Source organism: Pieris rapae, chromosome 5 (genome assembly GCF_905147795.1).
Source record: "Pieris rapae chromosome 5, ilPieRapa1.1, whole genome shotgun sequence".
NCBI classification, from domain to species: domain Eukaryota; kingdom Metazoa; phylum Arthropoda; class Insecta; order Lepidoptera; family Pieridae; genus Pieris; species Pieris rapae.
In genome coordinates, this window is record NC_059513.1 from 9,762,662 (window position 1) to 9,786,258 (window position 23,597).

General features: G+C 33.0%; 2 protein-coding genes across 2 annotated transcripts; both read left to right on the forward strand.

Moving 5' to 3' along the window:
- The first annotated feature begins 213 nt into the window (after positions 1-213).
- LOC111003560 (SKI family transcriptional corepressor 2) lies at positions 214-14,217 on the forward strand. The gene is made up of 9 exons (XM_045628273.1): positions 214-306; positions 1,013-1,238; positions 1,452-1,593; positions 2,362-2,616; positions 3,137-3,300; positions 3,552-3,678; positions 3,934-4,105; positions 13,163-13,298; positions 13,595-14,217. Exons 1-9 carry the CDS (start codon positions 214-216, stop codon positions 13,663-13,665), a joined length of 1,386 nt encoding a protein of 461 aa, XP_045484229.1. The 3' UTR covers positions 13,666-14,217.
- Positions 14,218-21,171: 6,954 nt separating this feature from the next.
- LOC111003600 (60S ribosomal protein L17) lies at positions 21,172-23,134 on the forward strand. Its single transcript, XM_022274205.2, has 4 exons — positions 21,172-21,304; positions 21,498-21,586; positions 21,672-21,944; positions 22,890-23,134. Exons 2-4 carry the CDS (start codon positions 21,506-21,508, stop codon positions 23,097-23,099), a joined length of 564 nt encoding a protein of 187 aa, XP_022129897.1. The 5' UTR covers positions 21,172-21,304; positions 21,498-21,505; the 3' UTR covers positions 23,100-23,134.
- Positions 23,135-23,597: the final 463 nt, after the last annotated feature.

A 23,597-nucleotide genomic window follows, 5' to 3' on the forward strand; every position in this document is an offset into this window, starting at 1 on the left:
GTAGACAGTGAAATTCGCAGAATTGGAAACGAACAAACGAACAACGAAAAAGTTTTAGAAATAGCATTGAAATAAAATAATAATTTTGGACTCCCCTCGAGTACAATAATTCGTAGCGACGATACACATCTGTTTTAAAATGCAACATTTATCTAAGATACACTTGTATTTAATAAAAAATAACTTGTCTTACTTTTATCATTTTATTATAGGATGGAGGCAACGAACTTGGCTTTATCTCCACGAGAGACTCTTAAATCTCGACCTGAACATAAATCTATGGATATAAACAGCAAACCTAATCAAGTAAGTAGATTTTCTTAAATTGTATCACTCGTCATATAAGAGTTCTCTCGTGATCTTGCGTTCGAATGCACCAATAGACTCTTTCTATCTGCGATAAACACTTTTACGGCTATGTACCTGCTTTAAATGATGTAGTCAAGTTTTGTACTGGAAACATTATCTCCGCTTTAACTCTATTTATTTTCAAAAATTCAAGATCTGATTCAAAAAAATTGATGTCTACAAAAATGCCATTGTGTAGTCACACAGCTGAATTGACTTCTAATTTATAATACAGTTTAGCGTTATCGTTTAAACCAGGCTATGGATTTTCTTTAATTTGTATTTAATATCATCATCGTTTAATCATCGCACGTCGAGGTTTGTCGAAATTTCGACAAGTATCATTCCACAACCGAGCGTTTAAAAAAGCAGTTTTTGTCTCGCGCCACCACTATGTGGAACGGGCTTCTCACCGATGTATTTTCAAGCCAATTGGACTTAGGGTCCTACAAGAAAAGAGCGTACCAATTATAAAAAGGCCCGTAACGTGAATGTCTATAGGCGGCGGTATCACTAAACATCAGCTGAGCCCTGCAAGTTTGCCCCCTGCTACATAAAACAAGAAATCTTTCTGCATTCAAAAATAGACCAGCATCAGGCATGGAAGGCTGATCACGTGCCTAAATAACACGACTTTCTTCTAATACAAAGACATCTTTGACAGGTAGGCACAGTTCTCCTATATGGCGTTCCAATCGTCTCCTTAGTGATTGAGGGGAACGAGCGTCTTTGCCTCGCCCAGATATCGAACACATTATTGAAGCAGTTCTCATATAATGAGATTCACAACAGGCGGGTTGCTTTGGGCATCACGTGTGTACAGTGCACTCCAGTGCAGTTGGAGATTCTGCGTCGGGCAGGAGCTATGCCTGTGTCGTCAAGGCGATGTGGTAAGCTTATGAAAAATACTTATTATCAGCTGTACTTGCTGATACTTATTTTGGTTTTACATACATACCTAGGTAAGGGTTCGATTTGCATTTGACTTGAATGTTTACTGATTAAGTACCGACATCAGTCAAATGTTTCAGGCCAACCTTTAACCGTCATGAAAAGTGCTATCTTCTCTATGGAATTTCCATTAAATTTTTCTTTTTCTACAGGTATGATAACACGTAGAGAAGCGGAGAGGTTGTGTAAATCATTTCTTGGTGACAACGCACCACCTCGGCTTCCGGATGACTTTGCGTTTGCTGTTCATCACGAATGTGCTTGGGGCTGCCGTGGAGCTTTTCTGCCTGCCCGGTAATTTTATATGACTACAATATTCAATACTTAATGCAATTACAATACCTCTGAGAGTAGTGATTTTAGCAATCGTGGACACCGAGACAGATGACACGTCAAATTGACACTGACGTTTTGATATTCTTTTATCAGAAATGTTGCCTGTCTATTGAAATGTTGCCATCAATTGCCGTGAAGATGATATTTGCAATGTGTAGTTTAATAATGTAATAGTATAGTTAATTACAAAATTTCTATGATAGGCAGATGCCAGATGCATATCGAATTAAATAATATTACTCTGTTTTTTACTATTAAATAAATAATTTTATTAAATACCTAACAGCTTTACAATAATTTCTGAATTGTTGGCCAAGTAATTTTTCTGAGGTGGATTAGGACCCTTAAAGATGTATCTTGCTAGATTCGCACTTTTGACTCGTACGGTGAAAGCATGCTTAAAAATCAATAAGTCGACGAAGTGCCCTATTAGATTAAAATGGATGACCACGAGCCATATGAGGAATCTGCCAAGGCAATGTAGAAGCACATGTACTAACCCTTGGTTAGAACATGTGCTTCTACATTGCCCTACATTTGCATCGTCCAGGCACGATCTGGAGCAACATATGCAGGTTGAGAATTGAGCCTCGGCTCGCCCATGAATATTGTAATTTAAAATATTACCACCATATGTAGAACTTATCCATACATTGTTAAACAGACCCTTAGGGTTGTAGCTACTGGTTTACTTTTGCAGTAATATATTTTCCTATATTCCTACAGGTACAACTCATCCAGAGCGAAATGCATCAAATGCACCTTATGTGGTCTTTTCTTCTCGCCGAACAAATTTATATTCCACTCTCACCGCGTGGGGCCGGGTGATAAATATGTTCAGCCTGATGCTGCTAATTTTAACTCCTGGAGACGGCACATGAAGCTCAGTGGAAATCCACCCGTTGAAGTGGTCCACGCGTGGGAGGATGTCAAGGCCATGTTTAATGGTGGAACCAGAAAGAGGATGCTATCTGCTGCTAGGTAGGTATTATAACTTGGTGTCTTCAAACGAGAGCTATAGATTTCTGTAAATGTCATACGTTAATATTTAGGCTTACTTCCTGTTCCTTCTTTGATTCTGATATCAGTCCTGGCAAATAAGTCAAGTTGCTAAAACAATAAATTTCAGACCCGAATACTTTGAAAACTTCTTTATGTAATAGTAGGAACATATAAATGACCAATGGCCATAGTCACTTGTCTATGAAATTATTTGTATACTCTGATTTTTATTTCCGTAGAATTCTGACAGCGATCATTTTTGACATGTCAGAGATTACAAACCAATCAAAGGCCAAAAAGGCCGGGCACATTTTTTATGAGTCTGAACATCTGAGTCTATGCATACATTAATTGAAGTCAGAAGAACGAAAACGAAACTTAATTTAATTGCTAATTTGTTAACGACTAAGGAAGTATAGGGGGCAGTGATGAGCTCTCTAAATACGCCTTATTATTACTATATGCTTTCCAATAAGTGCAGCCTTAAATTGTGCCACAGAAGGTTGCCTATTCGCAGGCCGGAGGAGAGCGAAGCAAAGCGTGTTCCAGCTAGTCCACCGAATGCGCATACGCCGGTACCGAGATTGGCGGATTACGTTTGGGGAGCAAGACTGCCTCTTCCCTATGCTCTTCCATGGCTGAAGCCCAGTTTGTGGACACCAGGTACTGTATACTCGTTACTCCCTACTGATTAATGTATCTTTTCTATATAGGTATAAAAATTAATGTAGGACTATCTTTTGTTGTTGCCAAATGATTGTTTTAAAGATACATAAGGCATAAGTTATGAGCGCGTCATTGCACCTTTATTTTTAATGTATATAGTATCTGTACAGCTCAAAGTATTTCGTAAGAGTCAGAACGAGTTTTATATGCGTCTAAGTACTTTGTAGAAGGCAAGTTGTTCATTGTAGGGGCATTAACAGCGTTAAGTGGAGTGAGTAGCATGGACGAGCCGCGCGCCTTCCGTCCCGTCATCACACATCGTGTTGACTCTCCACAAATATCACCGCTAACATCATCATCGCGTTCACCTAACAGGTATTTAATTACATTTTACTCATAATATAAGTATATGTAACTGACATTCGTGTTTAAGTGAATATTATCAAGTAATGCAACAATAATTAAGCATGTACCTAGGTAATATTAGTTTATAAAAAAAATATAGCCTTTTCTTGATGGATGTAACTATTTTTAAGCTATTATTAGTCTACTAATGGAGTACAATTTCCACTATTTGTTATGGTACTTACTTATAACAGTTGAAAAATCATTTAAAAAATAACATTCTAGCAGATCGCCCATAAACAAATCGCCAAACAGTCGATCGCCACTTCTGTCCCCATCTCGCTCTCCGCTTCGCTCACCGCTCCGTTCATCGCCTGCTCGGTCCACAAAAAGCGACCGTGACAGCGACGAAAGCGTGGATATAGAGACCACTGAAGATGACCAGAATAAGGAAGTGGTAAGTAATTCCTATATTAAAACGAATGTTTAAAGACAATTACTCGGATTTAGCGATGCGGTAAGTCGTATAGGTGGCGTATTATGATATTTTTTCTCTTCTAATTTACTCGTATATATAGATATCTTATAGTTAAACGCCTTGGCTGTTAATTGAACGGCTAATTAGGCGGCTGCGACATATTTACAATACGGGAAATCATTTTTTTAATTTTTTGATGAACTATGCGTTTAGACATTGGGCATAAATTTAATTTAAAAAATTAACAATTCCTTTCTAGAAATTGTTCAATATAAGACAAGTCAAATGACTACCACTTCAAATTATAAAATATCCACAGATACAATAACAGGACAAAAAGGTATACAGTTCCACAAATCTTTGTCGCCGTACACAAGCATTTTTTTACCATAAATATTTCCAAAGTACCTTAGAATGAATACTACAGTCACTATAGTAAACGTTCACTTGCAATTTAATACTTAGGTATTGAAGAAATCGCATTATCTACTCCCCATTCGCATTCGAGTCAAACCGCCCGAGTGCGATCCAATTTAAAAAGTTGGAGAATTTTTCCAATCACAAACACGAGCAACGTAATCTGCGATTAGAGTTGTCTTTTTAAGTTACTTAGTGGTTCCTTTCAATGTTCCGCATTTCACTTCAAATATATTTGTTGATAGCTTATAAAAAATTCAGCTTCTGCTTCTAGGATTGAATTCCTACTACTGCGTTGCTACTGTAAAAAGGCAAACAAAATTAAGACTTAAAGAAACTTGCCTGTAGATACAGATGGTGGGTGCCTGCATGTTCCACCATATATCTTATAGTTACGCCATGGCTATCAAACTATTTTCTCATCTTCCTAGTAGTTATAAATCACTGCCGCATAATACATTCAAGGGAAAGGTTAAATTATTAAAAGGCAAGGTGTTTATAGCCCATAAGTTATACATGACAATAATTATAATTAACTGTTCTTACTATAATGACATCATGATAATTAATATGACATTTGCAAGCCTTTTTAATATGGCTGATAGTGCGTGTTGTAGTGTTTTTTTATATAATTAATCAATCAGATATTCATTCTTTCCAAATAAACGATGTATTATGTTTCTTGGTGTTATAAAATTTAGAAACAATCGATCGCAGCAATAATCAATCTTAAAGCTAGTTCAAAACGCTTTATGTATATTAAGTTAATTTTTTTTACTTGAGAAGATATTGTCATCTGACAAAACCTTAATCTTTTTCCTACTCAGGTATATTATTTAGTCTCTGTCCATTACGTAACTAATGACTTTTGAATTTGGAACAACATAGAAATCAGAGCATTGGTGTTGCCAGAATGCATCTAAATGCTTTGCACGTCGTAAACTCTGTAATTACTGCCGCGAATTCAAATGGACTTCATTTCGCCTTTAAATAAGGGAAAATGTTTAATTTACTACCAATCGGATTCCACGGGACCAATTAATTGGGGATTTTCGTGCCGCGTGTAATTCAAGTTTTTATTCAGTTCCGTATTCAAAGCCCAGATCTGAATAGGACATTACTGTGATATGTAATAATGAAACATTTATTTTATGTTAAACCAATTCTATGTTAAATATATTATGTAAGTGAGAATAAAATTATGTCCTATGAGAATGTAAAAAGCGAACCAATTGCAAATCGGTACAAAAAGGTATATATATATTCGGCATCTATATTTAAAAGAAATAATATGAAAATAGCCTTAATAGCACTATACTTAAAGTAATTATTATATTAAATACAATATAAATATTATCAAATTTCTTTTTCGGTAATATTTTCCAATCTTTCTCCGCTAGTTTATTTCAGGTACATAGGTACATTATTAAGAGAAATCTATCTGTTGTTGTATTATCAATCTCGGAGTTATGTATTTGAATAAAAAGAGTGCTATTTACTTCAAGATTAACCCAATTAAGGCTGTAATCGATGTTGTATTTACCCGTTAGGACCAAGGCGTTCGTGCCTTTCTAATGATCGACACAAGCCAAGTAATTAAAATACATAATCCCCTCAAAGGGTGATCACTCCCTACTTACATTTATTGCTATGTGGCTTTCGTTATTGGGGTAAAAGTTATTATCAATGTGTTAGGTATTTCAATTATACTGAGTGCAATTATCAAATATCAAAATGTTTTCATATACTAAAAACTATCTATTATTTAAAGTAATTAAATTTTTATAAGTAATAAGTACTAATTTCCAAGCAGAACGTGGGCTTTTTAACTGTTTACACATGTTAAATAATATTTTTATAAACTTAACCTATATAGGAATAATAAAAATAATTAACAATTAATAAAAAGTTTGGTTCGTGTGGCAGTGTACCTTTAATGCTGTCAGCATTTCCTCGCTGTATTGCGATACTTATTCGTTGAGCGAGGAAAGCAGCTCTTAGGTCAGCTGTACCAGGCCCCAACTTAAATCTTTAATTAGCGCCCGTGCACTTGAACCCCATGGCCCAAGAGTCTCAACTCCAAAGGGAACAAAATCGAAGGAAAGGAAGAAATTGAAAAAAAGACTTATATTTGAGCCATTTATTATTTTTCGTCTGCTTTGCGACCGCCCTAGCTTTTTTAATTGTCGGGAGTGAGACGGGGCTAATATCCACACGAGTAGCATCCCACACCAAATCCTGTCCCATCTTCCAAGAGATCAACGACATCCCATCTGGCCACTTGGTATCGCTTCTAGCGATGCTTTGTTAAATTATTGACTTCTAAATTGTTTTTCTTTGTATATTATATTATGTGTTAATCAAATAAATCATATTTTATAAATAATAACAAATAACATAATACATAAAAATATACCTAATAACTAACCTTAAAATTTAATTATAAAAAAATATTATTAAAAGGAGTCCCTTTAGGCAAGGTTCCGAAGATACTGGCAGCGTTCCCCCTTTGAATAGCTAGACTAATTCTTTGTGCGAGGTAGCTGCCAGCTCTTCGTTCTCCTGTGATCTCGACTAACCTTTTTGATAATTCCCTAAAAAGCCTTAACGCGCTTTTATAAATTATATATAGTTTTATTATAATTAATATTTTTTTAACTGTTTAATAGTTGCTTTCGATGATACTTTGATGAACAGACCAATTAGACTTGGGTTTAGTTCATTCAGATTCTACGGTTCGTTTGAAATCGGCTTAACAAAACCGCCGGAGGGGCTTTTAACTTATTAAACGGATCACGGATGAAAATTAATACAATAGCTAGCTTAATCTAGAGGGCTTTATATCTAGACTTTATTTGTTTTTATCGTATAGATCTTTAATGTGCTACAAATATTCCTACCCTATTTTTACAATATCATGTAAGGATTGGATTAAAATATAGATCATGTTGGATAATAGATCTGATGTTGGATATTCCAGTGCAAACACGGTGATCATTTATAACAAAATAATAGTGTTAAAACGAACGTTTACGATCGTTTCTTGGAAAGGTCCAAAAAACGATCGTACCAACTCTTAGGAGGCCGCCGCGCCTTTTGCCCTTTCATAGAAAAAAACTGTATCGGGCGCGAACGAAAAAGTCTATTCCCAACTATTTTTAAAAAGACCTTTTAAAACTTATATCAAATATATTATGGTAAACTCCGATTTAACTCGTAAGGTGACAATTGAGACCAATATGAAAATAACTTCGAAGGCAGTAGTATGTTTTTATTCCAGTATCCTCTCTCCATAGATCAAAGTTGGCAATTTTAAACGAACTGGTATTTTAAATATAACTCTACTATTTTCGTATTGATTTAAATGTAAAAAAGCTGGAAATGCTTGAGTCAAAGTTCAAAAATCATTTATTTATGTTGGTAACATAATGTACACTTATGAACGTCAAAAAAAGAAATTTAATGTATTTAAATGCTTCTAATTTTACATTTACTGCCATTTCTCAAATTTTCTGGCAATAAACCTTCAGCCACTCTTTTTAAAGGCTACGTTTAAAGTTAAAATATACACTTATATACAATTTTATAAATAAATAATCATTATTTTATTTTTTCTAAGGACCTCTTATAAAGTAGGTATAGGCCTCCACCAACTGGCTACATCTTTCTCTATCATAAGCTTTTTCTCCCAATCTTCCCTACCAACTTCTTTGAGCTTGTCAGCCCACCATGCCAGAAAGCGACCTCTCTTTCTTTTTCCTAGCCCTTTCAGTGATGACGTTCATAAAGGAATTTAATTGTTGAATGTACTTAATAATATTTTAGCTGTTTTTACTTTTGCTATTATGTAGGTCATGTACATAATCTGAATACAAATATAATGTTTGTAAATAAATCAACACAAACAATTACTATTATCGAAAAACTATTTTATTCATAGAACAATAACATTGATATAATCGAATTAAGTACTTTTATAGAGATTACAATCGCGCGTGTCTCGTTCAAATTAAGGCGTGGAAAACAAACATACTTCAACTCGGTCCCACAGTTTACTTGCCTCAGACATTGTTTCAGATTTTATTATGAATGCAATAACAATCTAATCTTTTAACACATTAACGCCCAACCCCAATAAGCTATCTCAATCTATTTTTGACCATCTGAGATAGACATCTAAATCCAAATATTGTGCCTTAACCAATCGACGGATTATAATAGCCATCTGTCGATAAAAGCTATACATGGTAGGTCGGATCGGTGTATGTGGATTGACTTTTTTATGAAAATAACAGTTCAACTGTGCGAATATCCTATCTTATGATTTTAACTTACACCAGTTCTTTAAATATTTAAAAAGCTTTTTGATATATTTTTAACATAGACATGTATATTTTTTTAATATTATTTGTACGGTTTTATTGACTTTATTTGGTTTATATTTATTATCAAATATGAGTGTAAAGAGCTAAGAGATTGCATACCTGATTTGATTTGATTTACGTACCTTTTAATAGCAAAATAAAGGCCTTTAAAGGGTCTACTCTGTCTTGGTCTGTTGGTTCACTAAATGTTTGTTACACTGTGGAAATGTGTAGTGAGCACACTTTGGACGATTTACCAAATTAAAACTCGCAACTCGATATTATTTTGTAAATATTACAGCGTTGTTTTAGGTTATCGATTGAGAACTATGAATATTGAAGAGGCTCCTTTTACATTAAACATTTTCGTTATTTCTATAACGCCATCAGAGCTATAGTCGAGTTTTAGGGTTAGGGTTTTCGACATTTTCTTTGATTTTATAAGTATTAGATAAAAAATCGAAAAACATCCAGGCTTTAAAAAGGTTGAGAATTCTTTGTAATAAACTGACTTATGAGTTAAAAAATCACCGTTTTTAAGATGAAATGGATGAAATGAATTATATAAAATCGTCTCCGTTTCTATGTAGACAATTTATACGTAGAAAATCGTAAATAACTTTATGTTTCGTGTGCGTGACAACGAGTGATTTATAACAACATCAAGTTGTGCAATTGAATCGTTTTCTCGGATTTGCGCAAAGTATCTATTAGGTACGTGCCTGGTTTACCAATTTAGTTGTCTCAGACAATGTAATAAAATGTAAGAGCAGGAAGATGCTGAAGAAAATATTATGTCTATTAAGGTAATAACCTTTTTCAAATTTCTAATTTAAAAACAAATGTATAAACACACATATTCAGTATTTACAATTAATATCTATTAATAATAATAATAATAAATGGATGAATAGAAAATTAATTATAAAGTCTGTATATTATGTGTTTAATATTATATATTATGTACTTTATTATATTTTAATGAATGTTTCTCGACATTATCGTTTTAACATAGTCTAAGGATAATGTATGTATTTCTGTAATTAAAAAATTTAAAAAAAATTAATAAGTTTGGAACCAGTGGCAGTGCACCTTTAATGCTGGCAGCGTTGGTTGATCTCCACTGGAAGCCGATTCCACAGCTCGCTAGTTCGCAGAAGGACATATGAAAATTATTATGTTTTTAGTATTTCTATACATTTAAATATGAGTATGTTAAAATATAGACGTAATTAATTATTATTCAATTGCGATTGTAGCTAGAGGCGGCAATTGAATAGACAGTGCACAGATGACATATGCGAGTCCCGCGGGATTTCTCGACGCACAGTTAATTACACGCTCCAAGGACAATAATACAGATTCGCTATTCATTATTTAAGTTATTAATGATATTTAAAATTCAATTATTTAGGGGATCCTTAAAAGTTTTTTGTTTTTAAGTGTATTTTTAGTTATAAAATCACTTGATATGTAAGTAAATATGATGTAATGATTGTGTCAAAATTTGTTTTTTTTTTCGTAAATTGCACAGACTATTAAATATGGTATTAAAGTTTATAATATTTGGTTTTTCGAATAGTTCAAGCGAATTAAATAAATTTAATAATATTTGATTTTATTGGTTCCGGTAAAGTTTATTTTATTGTGATAACAACGGTAATTTTAATGTTCAGCATGAAAACGGTGAAAGAATTCTAAAAAGACCACATTTTTAAATTTTTGATCCCGTAAAGTTTCATTTGAAATAGTTGAACAAAGGCTTTTGTTCCATACTAAATCAAGTGAAAGTGTCATATGGCAGACGTAGCCCACATTCTTTTCTTTGAAAGCTATTTCTGAACGGAACATTTTTATTACATTTTTAGGTCAGATTGACATAAAAATTTATTAAATCTGCTTCGCCCAAGAAGTCTTTTCAGCCATAATTTTCTAACTAAGGACAGTACACTAGTAATATCTCTTAAGTTTAGTTAAACAGGAGACAGTTCCAAGTCTTGGCCAAAAATGACTTGGTTAACTAAACAAAATCTTGACTAAAAAATAACTAGGTTTAAACGTGATTAGCTTGAAAGATTTTAAAATTTGCCAACCTATTATACGAGGCATATTCAAAAAATAAGGGCCGATCGCTTATATTTCAGAATCGACAAGTCATAACGTTTAACGTTTTAACTGGTACATATCTGTACGTGCACTACTCGTGCAGTTATTTCAGGTGTTGTTTTAATTCAGTAGCAATTTTGCTAGCTGTGCGTACAGTAGACAATGTCCGCGTTAATCGTTTCTCCCGCCAGCTGTGAATTTCGCGCTGTAATAAGATTTTTGTATGCAAAAGGACACATTGTTACCGGTGATGAGACGTGGATATCCTACGTCAATCCAGAAACAAAACAGCAATCAATGCAATGGCGCCAATCAACTTCACCGAAACCAAAAAAAAAATAAACAAACTCCGTACACCGGGTCCCCTAAGTTATTTAGTAGAATAAATATTTTTTACGAATATATGTGAGTGTATATATATATAGTGAGTGTATTTATTATAAATATAAAGCAACTAATTATTTATGAAGGTTAGCGATATTTTTTTTGATACAATGCGTAGTCATAACCCATAACTTTGGTTACAAATGCCGACGTGGCATTTAGTTTTTTATTTACCAACCTCATTTGGGACTGGGAGTGGCGTGATGACATTTGAGTCAGTTTTATAGGCGCGTGCGGAACATTAATTTTTCCATTTGCAATAACACTTTTGTGTTTTACCATCTGATACGAACAATTGTAAAGAGATTCTTCACACCACCCCTCAGTCGGGTACGAGGCAGACAAATGTCCATGGTGAACTGAGTTTCGCTCACTTTTCAAAGCTAAGATGATGGTGAATAAAATCTACACTGTTCTCGTTATATAAAGATATGTCTTATGTTCTAAGAAAACGTTTTTTCTAATTGCTCACAGTACGTTAAACGACATGCAGTTAATATTGCTACGAATTAAATTTAGCGCCACCTAGCGCAGTCAAACATCAATGATATTATATTGCTAAATAATTAGATAGCATAATATACTAATGTAAAGTGTAAAATATACTATAACTTAACCATAATATTGTTATCGTAATTTTCTTTATCGTAATGATCTAAAATAAATTATGGCCAAAGCTGTTTTTGAAACTTTGTAAAAAATTTAATCCTTATACAAATACATAGATATGTTATTTCTCAGTTGTTTGTTTTTATAAATTGCTTATGGCATTTCCTGAAGGAGATATAGTTTTAATATAATTTCGCAACAAATCGCACATGCGTATTTATAATGTTCACTTTAATGCTTGTTCTATCCTATGCTATAAATATCTATTATTCCATACTATTAGATTTATATTTACCATAAATCAACAATGAATTTTTAAACTCAATTGTTTAAAAACCCATACAGATATAATTACTCAAACGAATGTTATCTATAAACTGAAATGATTTTAAAACTGATACCGAATGATGGTTCTCAACATGTTTTTTTTAACTTCCATAAAAGTATCCTAGATTTTTGTCGTATTCTTGCCAAATTTCAGATAAATTAGTATCTAGACAATATTATATTGTTAATATGAACATTACTAGAATTTATTTTATTTCTTGGATTTTTCGTAAGTTGAATTTCCTGTGGTATGATCGTAGTGACACCTAGAATTTGCGGCTACAAACAGTACGATAACTAAATGTTTTACTTAAAAGTCTGATGGAATTTAAGTATTTTGGTCATTGGGTTGCAGTGTCGTATAATTAAACATGAATTTATTGAAAGTTTTAGAACCTTCGAAACTTTCATATGAGTTGTTAGTTAAGTGACATAATAATAGTTTTACAGGTAATTGTAGCCGTAACGTGCCCGATGCGATTTGATAACGTAACATCGTGACGGTAATCGAATTGTGGTGTCCGTAATTATTGTCGATGACTCTTTATTTATTCAAGAGGTTTTATACTTTTAGCAATAATTACAAAGGGACAGTTAAATTATATTTTTGATTCTCTATTGATTTAGTCGTCGGATTAAATTGCTTGTATATATAAAATACATGGATTCCACAGGGACTTAACAGATACGATTTAATTCATTTGTAATATGTATTACCTACTGGTCAAAAAAGAATATTACGTGGGTAATAGACAAGCGTGTTCAAAAAGGTTTCTCTATGACTCTGTTTTTCAAAGTTCTGTATTTTATTGTTTATTGTCTATTTCAGCAGTGCACATGGCCATGCCGTTCAAGTACAGCCCGAGCAGAGTGTTGGAGTGCGCTGGTGCCTAAGGTCGAACGCGAAGAGGAACCCTGGCGGCTGCCAGACCTTCGGCCTCCCGTACGCTTCTTGCATGACCGAGGTGAGACAAATTCTCTATGTACATTGAAATTTGGAGCTAAGACTATTATATATTTATAATTTTCTAATAAATATATAAAAAACTTCGCAGTTTAAGGGGCCATAAAAAGGTTCGCTGATTTAAAAGTAAGTTATAAGTACTTTTACTGGAAAAAATATAAGGTTATTTAATAAATTAATGCTGGTTAGTATTAGTCACGGGTAAATTTATACCCTAATACATAAGTAATAGAATGTAATTAAAATAATAATTTTAGTGTTTTCGTTTTTTGTAATGATAATCTGTGTATATTTCAGAGCGAGATGGATGCGCTGCTTGCGTTGCGCCTCTCCCGTTACACCCTACTGCACCAACTCACACCCACTAGCATCTCTAGCCAATAATATAAAAAGCAATAATTTAGTTCACGCTTAATTTGTAGATAATTAACATTAATAGATAAAATACATTAACAGGCCTCAAACAGTTGTCACATTTATTAGTGAAATGCTAATGAAAAAACCCCACCTTACACAGTTGGTTTATTTCTTGATTATTGTTCTTAGGCAGACCTAGTAGTCACGTCAGGGACGGCTTAATGATACTTTAAGTTCTATAAAAATATGTAGGATGCGATGTATATTCATAATATACAGTGGCCGAATTGTTGATGCGATGATTGTTTTGGAGGCCACTCTTGTACACGAGTGTATACCGTATAAAAACAAATAATTGCTTTCTGAGATTATGAAGAATGTTGAAATCTTTACAATAAGAAAGTAGGTAGAGATTGTTTGGAACGAAATAACATCAAGTACTCGATATAATGTGTATATAGCAATATCTATGATAATATTTTCTAGTCATAATCACCATAGCGCGCAATAATAGTTATATTTATTTTAATAATCGGATCTAGTCAGTCATTTGTGTAGAAACATAGGCATTTTTTTAATGTATAACATAGTTTTTTTTAAATTGATAAGGTATTATAGTTGTACATAAATATAATTCTATATCTTAGCAACTTTAGTTTTAATAAATCATTATGTGAGATTGAATTAGTAATATTTAAGAATTTTCAATAGGTAGTCAGAAAACATATGATTTAACATATCAACAGTAACTACTTGAGCCTATTTCAGTTTCAAGCTTTTCTTATGTCTCGAAAGTAGGAAAAATAATTACCTATGTAATACTTTATGATAATACGTGACATTATCTAAACATATCATGTAAATAATGTAGAGTATTATTATATATCTTATTGTAGAATTTACGATTAAATAAATTATTAAATAAAAAATGCATTCTTTTACTTAGATTCCTTCTTTTTTCATTGGATCATGGGTTTTATACTTAATATACTTTTAAGTATATATCGGTAATAAGACAATCAGACTATAGGGATAAATAGTCAGGCAATTTTCAAACCGATTCAGTTGACGGACTTTGTCATTCATATTATACAAGATTTAAAAGACGCAAATATATAACTAATACAGACGATCCAATCGATTAAGCAATTTCTAATAGGCAACTATAGTGGTACCAATTAAGATACCTATAAAAAAACTCAAAATGCTATGTTGTTGTCAAAATGTCTGGTATTGAATTAATAATGTAGTTATAACTAACTCTGGTTACTATATTTTGGATTTGTTCTCAATTTTTATAAATACATATTGATATAATATTAGGATTTTGGATCAAAACATCGATGTAGTATAGTACCCCACGTATACTCCCGCCACAATGACACCATGTTCCTTATAATCGATCAAAAAGATGCCTTCTGTATCTTAATTGATCGTCGCCATGAGTGGAGTCTCTTCCTTGATTGAAAAGGCCATGCCATTAATTATAAATCATGGTTTTACATAAGGACACTACATATGTATCATATATTAAGCTTTATTTTATCTTACATAACTTTTTATAATATATTTGTCTATAAATCATAAAGTTGTTATTAATTAGATAGGCTGGGTTTAGAATGTTTATTTTATTTTGGTTATACTACTCTTATTTTTTTTCAGTTGCTGAAATATAGGCCAACAAAGTTTAATTTAATCCTAAAATTCAGTGTGAAATTTATTATGTAGTTGTATTGTTATTATTATAAATCTCTTCTAAGCAAACATGGTTAGTTCATAACATGATAGTATTATGGGCAGGTAAGTTATGTTGAACACCAAAAATTATATTGTTTTGAAGCATGCATCAAGTCATTAAAAAAATAGCAGAATAATATCTAATCATTCTATCGATTATTATAAATATGTCTTACACTGGTAAAATTTAGATTAGGACTAGTCATTTTCTTCCCTGTTGACAACTACTGTAATGCATTAGTTTTCTGTTTAAACTGTATAAGAAGATGTGTTAGCTGTGTATCGGCAGTAAAATGTTTCATAGAGTAATTAGTAATCTCTAAAAAAAGATTTTATCAAAACATTGGTACCTTTAGGGCCTGTTTCACAATGTATGGTTAAAGTGCCAAATAGCTATGCAACACATAAATTATTCGAAAGATAAAAGTTCCAAATAAGATACTTCGAATCATGACGAATAGCTCTATCTGACAGTCGTGAAACGCAAAAATACCATTTATTATACCAATGAGTAACAAATAGCTTATTTGGAACTTATCCGGACATTGTGAAACAGGCCCTAAGTATGATTAAAATTTAAGATATTTATCCATCCTGTTTAGTTTAAATTACTAAACTATTTGCTGAAATAACCCATTTCAGCTGACACTATATTTTTGTTAAGCTATGATATTCTTAAAATAGTAACTAATACCAGATGCTAGTTGTCCCTTGTTTCAAGCTGAAATATTATTATTAATATTTTAAAGTTGCCTCTACAAACATTTCACATCATTTGTCGGTTTATGGTAAATATAAACACTTAATTGCCTTAACTCCTAATACATATTATGTATATAAAAATGAATCCCTAACACCCCTGGGTCACGGTATCAGTCATCACGAGTGAACAGCTGGACCTACTTCGCTAATTCTTTTTTGTTGTGTTTGTTATTGTAACAAAAAGTTCTTATGAAAGGGATAATAAAGAAAATTGCGCGGAATAATAGAAGATTTAAGAATGAGTACTTAACCAGTAACCACTATATTAAGCAATCCTGACTTTTGTTACGAGACGATAGCAAATGTTCTTTTTTGTACATAGCGTTTTTAGCTTTTACAATACAAAGTTTGTATTACAATTTTTTTTTTTTTCAATTTATCCCTAATGGGAAAGGCAAAGGACTTTAGTCCATACAGCCAAGTCTTATTTTTGGCTTAGAGTATTAAGCCAGAAAGGAGTCGCCTTTACGCGCGTCCCCCTCTGTCAAAGTACGAACCCGCTGGACATACCCGTTATATAAAACTGTTTCTCGACCCTTCCGCGCCATTCCGGTACGACGCTTGTTAGTGTAAAGAGCTCCGACAAAAATGACTGGATGCAGTGTATTCGGCTGTAAAAAAAGGTCTGACACATCGAGTGTACAAAAAGACAACGTGACATTTCATCTGTAAGTATTTTCTTAAGTAATATTATCGTATATTATAAGAATACGTGAAAATCAAATAAATATTCATTGCCGAGTAATGCCGAGTCAATGTTGCCAGTTTATTGCAAAGTTCCGCACTATGACGTTTTTTGTGGCTTAATTTTTTATTTGCATAATTTTTTTACTAACAGATGGTACTTACATAGGGATCATATTGTTCAATGACTTAAGTAAATATGCTTTACTATTGATTATTAGTTGTCCTGTTCGTGGATTCGCTCACAAGTACTTTGAAGGTTTACCCGACACTTCAAATTTTCTTATTATACTAATGTCTTTAATTAATGAAGAAAGGGCGTGAAAAATTATAAAAATTTATCACATGAATTTATCCTAATAATGGTTATTTTCCTAAGTTGGTAGTTAGCCACACCAACGCCGGTTTACGTCATTTTAGAGAGGGGACACATACTATTTTTTATCGATAAATTATTGAACGAATGAACAATATACTGTAATTATGGATACATTTTTTTAGTTTGAAATAAAACAGTTTTATTTTTATTATAGATTTCCAAAAGACCCTATCCGTCGACAACAATGGATAAAAGCTTGTGAAAATCACAGAACATGGCTACCCAAACGTACAAGTAAAGTTTGCTCCGATCATTTTGATACGTCATGTTTCTTGTTGCTGGCTAACAACAAAAGAAAATTAAAGGAATCAGCAACACCTACTTTTAAATTACCAAATGTAAGTTATATCTAGTTTCGATGCAAACATGTAGGGATCTGTAATAACGTATTATGTATTCCATATAGTTTTGAACATCCACTGAAGTAACTAAAAAACGATTAATTGCTTTTCCAACACCAATGTATACCTATTCTTTACTTCAATGTATACCTTAAAATATAACGGTTTTCAGAAATTTATTCTGTCAACATACGAAGCAAATAGATCTTTATGATTGTTATTTTAAACTAACCTTCTACTTGCGAATTCGTCTCGGCGGATTTTGGATTGTAACAATTTTTTGACTATCCCTTGGGGACCTTACACATTTCCGGGATAAATCATAGTCTGTGTTAGTAGTGCTTGTTCCCTACACCCCCCAAATTTATTAGCATTATACCTTGTCTCCTTCAAACTTAAACACAATAACAAAATTAATTTGCAGCTCAATAACGCGTTCGTCATATAAGTATGACAGTACAAGATTTGATTTTGTATTACAAACTTGTTGTCACGTTAACAAAGTATGGCGCGATTTGTTATTGAAGCGCAACTAATTTTGTAACCGTGTTTAAGATTGATAGAGACATGTTATTGGAGCAGGACGCATCGCCTTTCAGACTGAGAAAAGTAGTAGCAATAAAAATAAATTGTTTTAATGTCAAATGATTATACAGTTACATGATGTTTTCATATTAATAAATACTTTGATTGACAATGTGTTTAGAAACCCCCTGTTGTACTTTTTAACCTCTTTGTAATAAATATTTAAGTACGTAACGTAAAACGTTAAAATATTTAAAACGTAACAACTGAATGATTGAATGAATAAATTTTATCGACATTCCTTATCGACATGGTGGTAGCTCTAATTATCTCGGGATTGTTGCGTATGTGTGCTGTACATGTAACGTGTAAAGATACGATTTCTTTAAATGTGTGCGTTGCGGTTACTCTTGTGTAAGCAAATTAGGTTTGTGTGCGTGTGTACAAACATTGTGCAATTTGTTTCTGTAGTAAAATTTTGTCTGTGTGAGTGCCTCGTCCCCCGCCGATGTTTTGGCAGAAAAATTAATTAGCATCGTTCGAGTGATGGCGTCTCCTTTCTGGCTTAATACTCTAAGATTTTTGGTAATAATTGGAAAATTTTGGTAGTTTTAAAGGCCGAAGCCACTTCATTGTTCTTGATCGTAAGAGACTAGGCCCTAGGGTTTGTAATTTGTATTACAAACTTTTGTGAAATAATCTTATGACGTTTGAGTTTTGACATTACATTGACATAATATTGTCAATTGTGTGACGTAAGAACTAAGATGGGATCGGTTGGAGGGTTTTTTTGTCAAAGAAAAGGGAGCTTGCGATTGAGTTTATATTATTTTTATAGTTAAATACATACAATAACATGTAATGTTATATATATATATATATATACTGGATTTTTTTTTCCGTTTCCGGCATCAGAACTGTCAACACCGTAGTGATAATCTCCGAGTAAAATTAAGTGAAATAAAATAGTAAACGTAATTTGTGGCTGCTAGTATCCGTCGATACAGTACTGGGACCTCTGGAAGTGACTAAAAAACAAACAGGGAAGTGTGATCACTAGAATCCACCGTAAATCTACAACCACAATATCAACTATTGTATTGGAGGTTAGAAAACACAAAAACAACAAATTGTTACTCAGTGACACTTGCCGTAAACGTCAAGTAATCTGACATATCAAACAGTGTTGCCATTTGTGAAAAATATTATATAGCCATATTCTACTATTACGTTCCGCTACACGTAAACAACAAATATAAGATGGAAGGTCAATTCCAAATATTATTTGAAAAAATTAAATTAGAGATGCATAGTCAAAACGCTAAATTGAAGGAGTCTATAACGAATAGTATTATGGAAAAAATAGATGTTAAACTAATCCCTATAATAGAAGAAAATAAGAACCTGAAAACTAAAGTAGAAAAACTAGAAAAAGAAATAGATTATCTTAAGAGGTCTGAGAAAAACAATAATATTATTATATTCGGCTTAGACGAAAACGAAAAATCCTCTTATGAATTAATCTTAAAGCTCAAAGATACCTTCAATCAAGATTTAAATATTAAAACGGAAGAATATGATTTCAACAAAACTTTTCGCTTAGGAAAAATAAAGAAAGAGAGCAACAAACCGAGACCGATACTGTGCTCGTTTACAAGCAACTGGAAAAAGACTGAAATTTTGAAAAATAAAAACAATCTAAAAACTATACACATTGCGGAAGATTACTCAAAGGATGTGTTACAAAAAAGAAAGGAGCTGCAAGCCAAGTTAACTGAAGAGAGACAAAAGGGCAATATAGCATATCTGAAATACGACAAACTTATTGTAAAAGAGAACAACTACAGCCAAGAGAAAAGGAAAAGGGAAATATCCGCTTCACCCTCTTCAGGTAACAATCAACCAAAAAAGCAACAAACCGAAAACGCAATGAAGACTAACAGGACAAATGCTTTTGATCTAATGCGATACCGATCCAGCTCCTTATCGAACATGCCTATTACTAATAAAAACCAATAGCAACTCAAGAACGACAAACGGAAACCAAAACCAAACAATTAAACAGCCAACAAAGAAACAAAAAACAACGAACTCCCCCAAGCCGACTGGTCCTCGAGGGGGAAAGCGACCACAACCCTCCAACATATAAAGACAACAACCACCAAAAATTAGTAATTTACATAGCAACCCTCAATGTACACCTTGAGAAAAGAAGAAAATGTTACGGAACTGAATGGAAAAGGTTGGAGGAGGCCTTTGCCGACTGGCAAACAGATCTAGGGAAGATAACAAAACAAATACTACACTAAATTTAAGCATAATATAAATCTTTAGAATTTAATGTTAACTTAACAAATCCATGTACCTAATTGATCTGAATAAAAGGCTATTATTATTATTATTTATATACTGGAGAGCCAGTCGACGCTCTTCATTCCGCTAGCCCCCCTCAGGTACCTTATCTTTTACTTCTGCGCAATAACGGTCAGCGCTAGAGTTTCGTGCCGTTACTTGTACATACTTATAAAATGAACCAAGATGCCAAGATCACTTTTTTATTAGTGCCAAGTTTGTATCAGCGAATAGTCCACTGTCATCGTATATTAAAGCAATAATTATTGCTTACAATCAAAAAGTATTAATAATTTGATATGTAGTATGAAGTCAAATCGACAAGTAGGTAGTATGTAGAAAATCGAAAACTAAATTCGTAAAAGGATGACTGAATCTGTGTGACAATTAGCTTAACAAATCCCATTAGATAATCATGTCTCGTTATCTGGAAGTTAGAATTCATTTTATTGTGATATATAAGAATTAGAAGCACACTAAGCTAGTTTTATTTAAATGGTAGTTGTCTTACTTCTGGCACCATGCAGAGAGGAATGGCGGGATTTGGATTTTGGAGGAAGCCTTTGCCAAAAAAAGGGCACTAGCGTAGATACACTAGAAGGGGATTAAAATGGAAATTTATTTAAATGTAAATAGAAAAATGTATCTAAATAAAGGCTATTATTATAATTATTATGTTTCATTACTAGTAGGAAGTAATGGTAAAAGGTACTAGGTGCATAGAATCTCAATTTAACCTCCAAAGTCCGAATACGAAATGGAATTGTTATTGTCAGGTATTAGTTGTCAGTTGTCAATTGCCATTATCATATCTGACGTTCGACTTTTGTGATTCGTCTGTCTTTTTCTGCTCCTCAATTCTTTTGAGAGGTTGGTTTCGTGTTTTCAATCTTAATGAATCCAAATAAGTATAATATTTTAAATTTGATAAACACGTAATATTATTTAAAACGGTGAAATTAAGTGATTTGTGTATATATTTTGGCGAATTTGTGAAAAGTAACACAAACAAATATAACCTAAAAGTGTTACACTTGTGATTCAAACAAGCTCTATTTTTCAGTAACAAAGATGGGTCGTTATTCTCGGGAGCCTGACAATGCTGCAAAATCATGCAAAGCGCGTGGTTCAAATCTCCGTGTGCACTTCAAGGTAAACTGTTACTGTTGTTTACTACCTAAGTACGGCGAATTCCTAACATAGAAATTTTCATTTATTTTACTATTTTAAATTTCAGAACACATATGAAACAGCTATGGCAATTAGGAAGTTGCCTCTTCGTCGTGCTGTCCGCTATCTTAAGAATGTGACGGAAAAGAAGGAATGCATTCCATTTCGCAGATTTAATGGTGGTGTAGGAAGGTGCGCGCAAGCTAAACAGTTCGGAACTACACAGGGACGGTGGCCAAAAAAATCTGCCGAATTCCTTCTTCAATTATTGAGGAATGCTGAGTCAAATGCTGACTACAAGGGCTTGGATGTTGACAGGCTTGTCATTGATCACATTCAGGTATTTCTTTATATACCCTTTTTCAATTATATGTAATCATCAAAATATACTAAAGTTGATAAAAATCCTATAATATATCTGGTAGTCCTAGTAGTACATTATACATATATGTTACTACTTCAGTTTAGTTATGGACTTATTTATTTTATTCATTAATGTAATGCTACTTAATACTGCTACTGCTTTATTATTAAACAAATTGTTATACTAGATATAATATCAAAAGATTTAAATATGGAAATTAAAATAAAATCACAATACTGAATATTTTAACAGACCCATAGTAAATTGAGTGATACACTCTTGTTAAAATATTTAGCCTTTTTTGCTTGACAGTGTACCTTTTTATATGCACATTGTTTTCAAAAGGCTGAAAGTACTTGTGGTAATCAGTGAATAGAGAATATTATAATTTTCTTCTCTAACCTAATTCCACATACACAAGATTTACCATTCTATCTTTATTTTTGTGTTAAATTAATAACCAATATAATAAAAAAAAATATTTCAGTACTAATTTTTAAGCTTAGAAATATGAATTGTGTATAAATTGTTAATATATCCCAATTTCTTGATAAGCTTAATATTATAAATATATTCTGTAAAATCAATTTATAATGTTGTCAATAAAATAAAGTTTGAAATTTTTATAATTGAGGAAGTGTGAACTAAATAAAAATTTTAAGCAGATAGCTGTACTATAAAGATATTTGTGGCATTATTTTATGAAATGTCTTTGGGAATAGTTTAATTATATTTTTATAGATACAAGTAGAATATTTTATTATTAAATTATATTTAATAGTAAATATTTATTAAGCAAGAAACATTTCAATAAAGTTTATTGGTTTGTATGGTATGATCTTTTAAAGTAAATTTGATGCTTAATACTTGTATAATATGATGTTGAAAGCTGTATTTTTAAAATGAACTCATTGTTTTTAGGTGAACCGAGCTCCATGCCTCCGCAGACGTACCTACCGTGCCCATGGTCGTATTAATCCCTACATGTCATCTCCATGCCATATTGAGGTGTGTTTGAGTGAACGCGAGGATGCTGTGGCCCGTGCTGCTCCCACAGACGACGCACCTGCAAAGAAGAAGCTCTCCAAAAAGAAGCTTGCCCGTCAAAAGGAAAAGATGATGAGGGAGTAGAAGTTTAAGGGTTAATAAATGACTAAAAGACAAAACTCGTTTTATTTCCCTTTATTGTTAGTTCTTCATTTACATGTGCTTGGTCTAGCAGTGCCTCAGCAGGGTTATAAAATTTTAAACTAAATGTTGGATTGATTTAAGAGGTGGCGTAGTCATGCTATTTCGTAAATTTATTAAACATCTTGACATTCATAAGCCTGCCCTAAAGCCGGGTTTCCACCGCGAGCGGAACGGACCCATTAAGGACTCTGTCTAACTCGCAAGCGTAAACTGCATACTTGTATTCCCACCAACAAATAGTCGGGCGGAAAGCACTGAGCGAGCAGAAAGAGTTGAAAGGAACTCGCTCAGTTCTAGGGAGCGGAGCGGAGTAATTACGGAGTCCGTTCAACTCGCAGTGACAAATTACATACTAGCGTTTCCACACAGAAAGTGCTGAGCGGGACGGATCGAACGAGTAAAAAGTGATTGAAATGAGTCCGCTGTGGCAAGGTCTCG

Coding starts and splice junctions, on each gene's coding strand:
- LOC111003560 (XM_045628273.1), top strand. CDS start 214: ATGGAGGCAACGAACTTGGCTTTATCTCCACGAGAGACTCTTAAATCT. Junction 3,679..3,933: donor TCATCGCGTTCACCTAACAG/GTATTTAATTAC, acceptor ATAACATTCTAG/CAGATCGCCCATAAACAAAT. Junction 4,106..13,162: donor ATGACCAGAATAAGGAAGTG/GTAAGTAATTCC, acceptor TGTCTATTTCAG/CAGTGCACATGGCCATGCCG.
- LOC111003600 (XM_022274205.2), top strand. CDS start 21,506: ATGGGTCGTTATTCTCGGGAGCCTGACAATGCTGCAAAATCATGCAAA. Junction 21,587..21,671: donor ATCTCCGTGTGCACTTCAAG/GTAAACTGTTAC, acceptor TTTAAATTTCAG/AACACATATGAAACAGCTAT. Junction 21,945..22,889: donor TTGTCATTGATCACATTCAG/GTATTTCTTTAT, acceptor CATTGTTTTTAG/GTGAACCGAGCTCCATGCCT.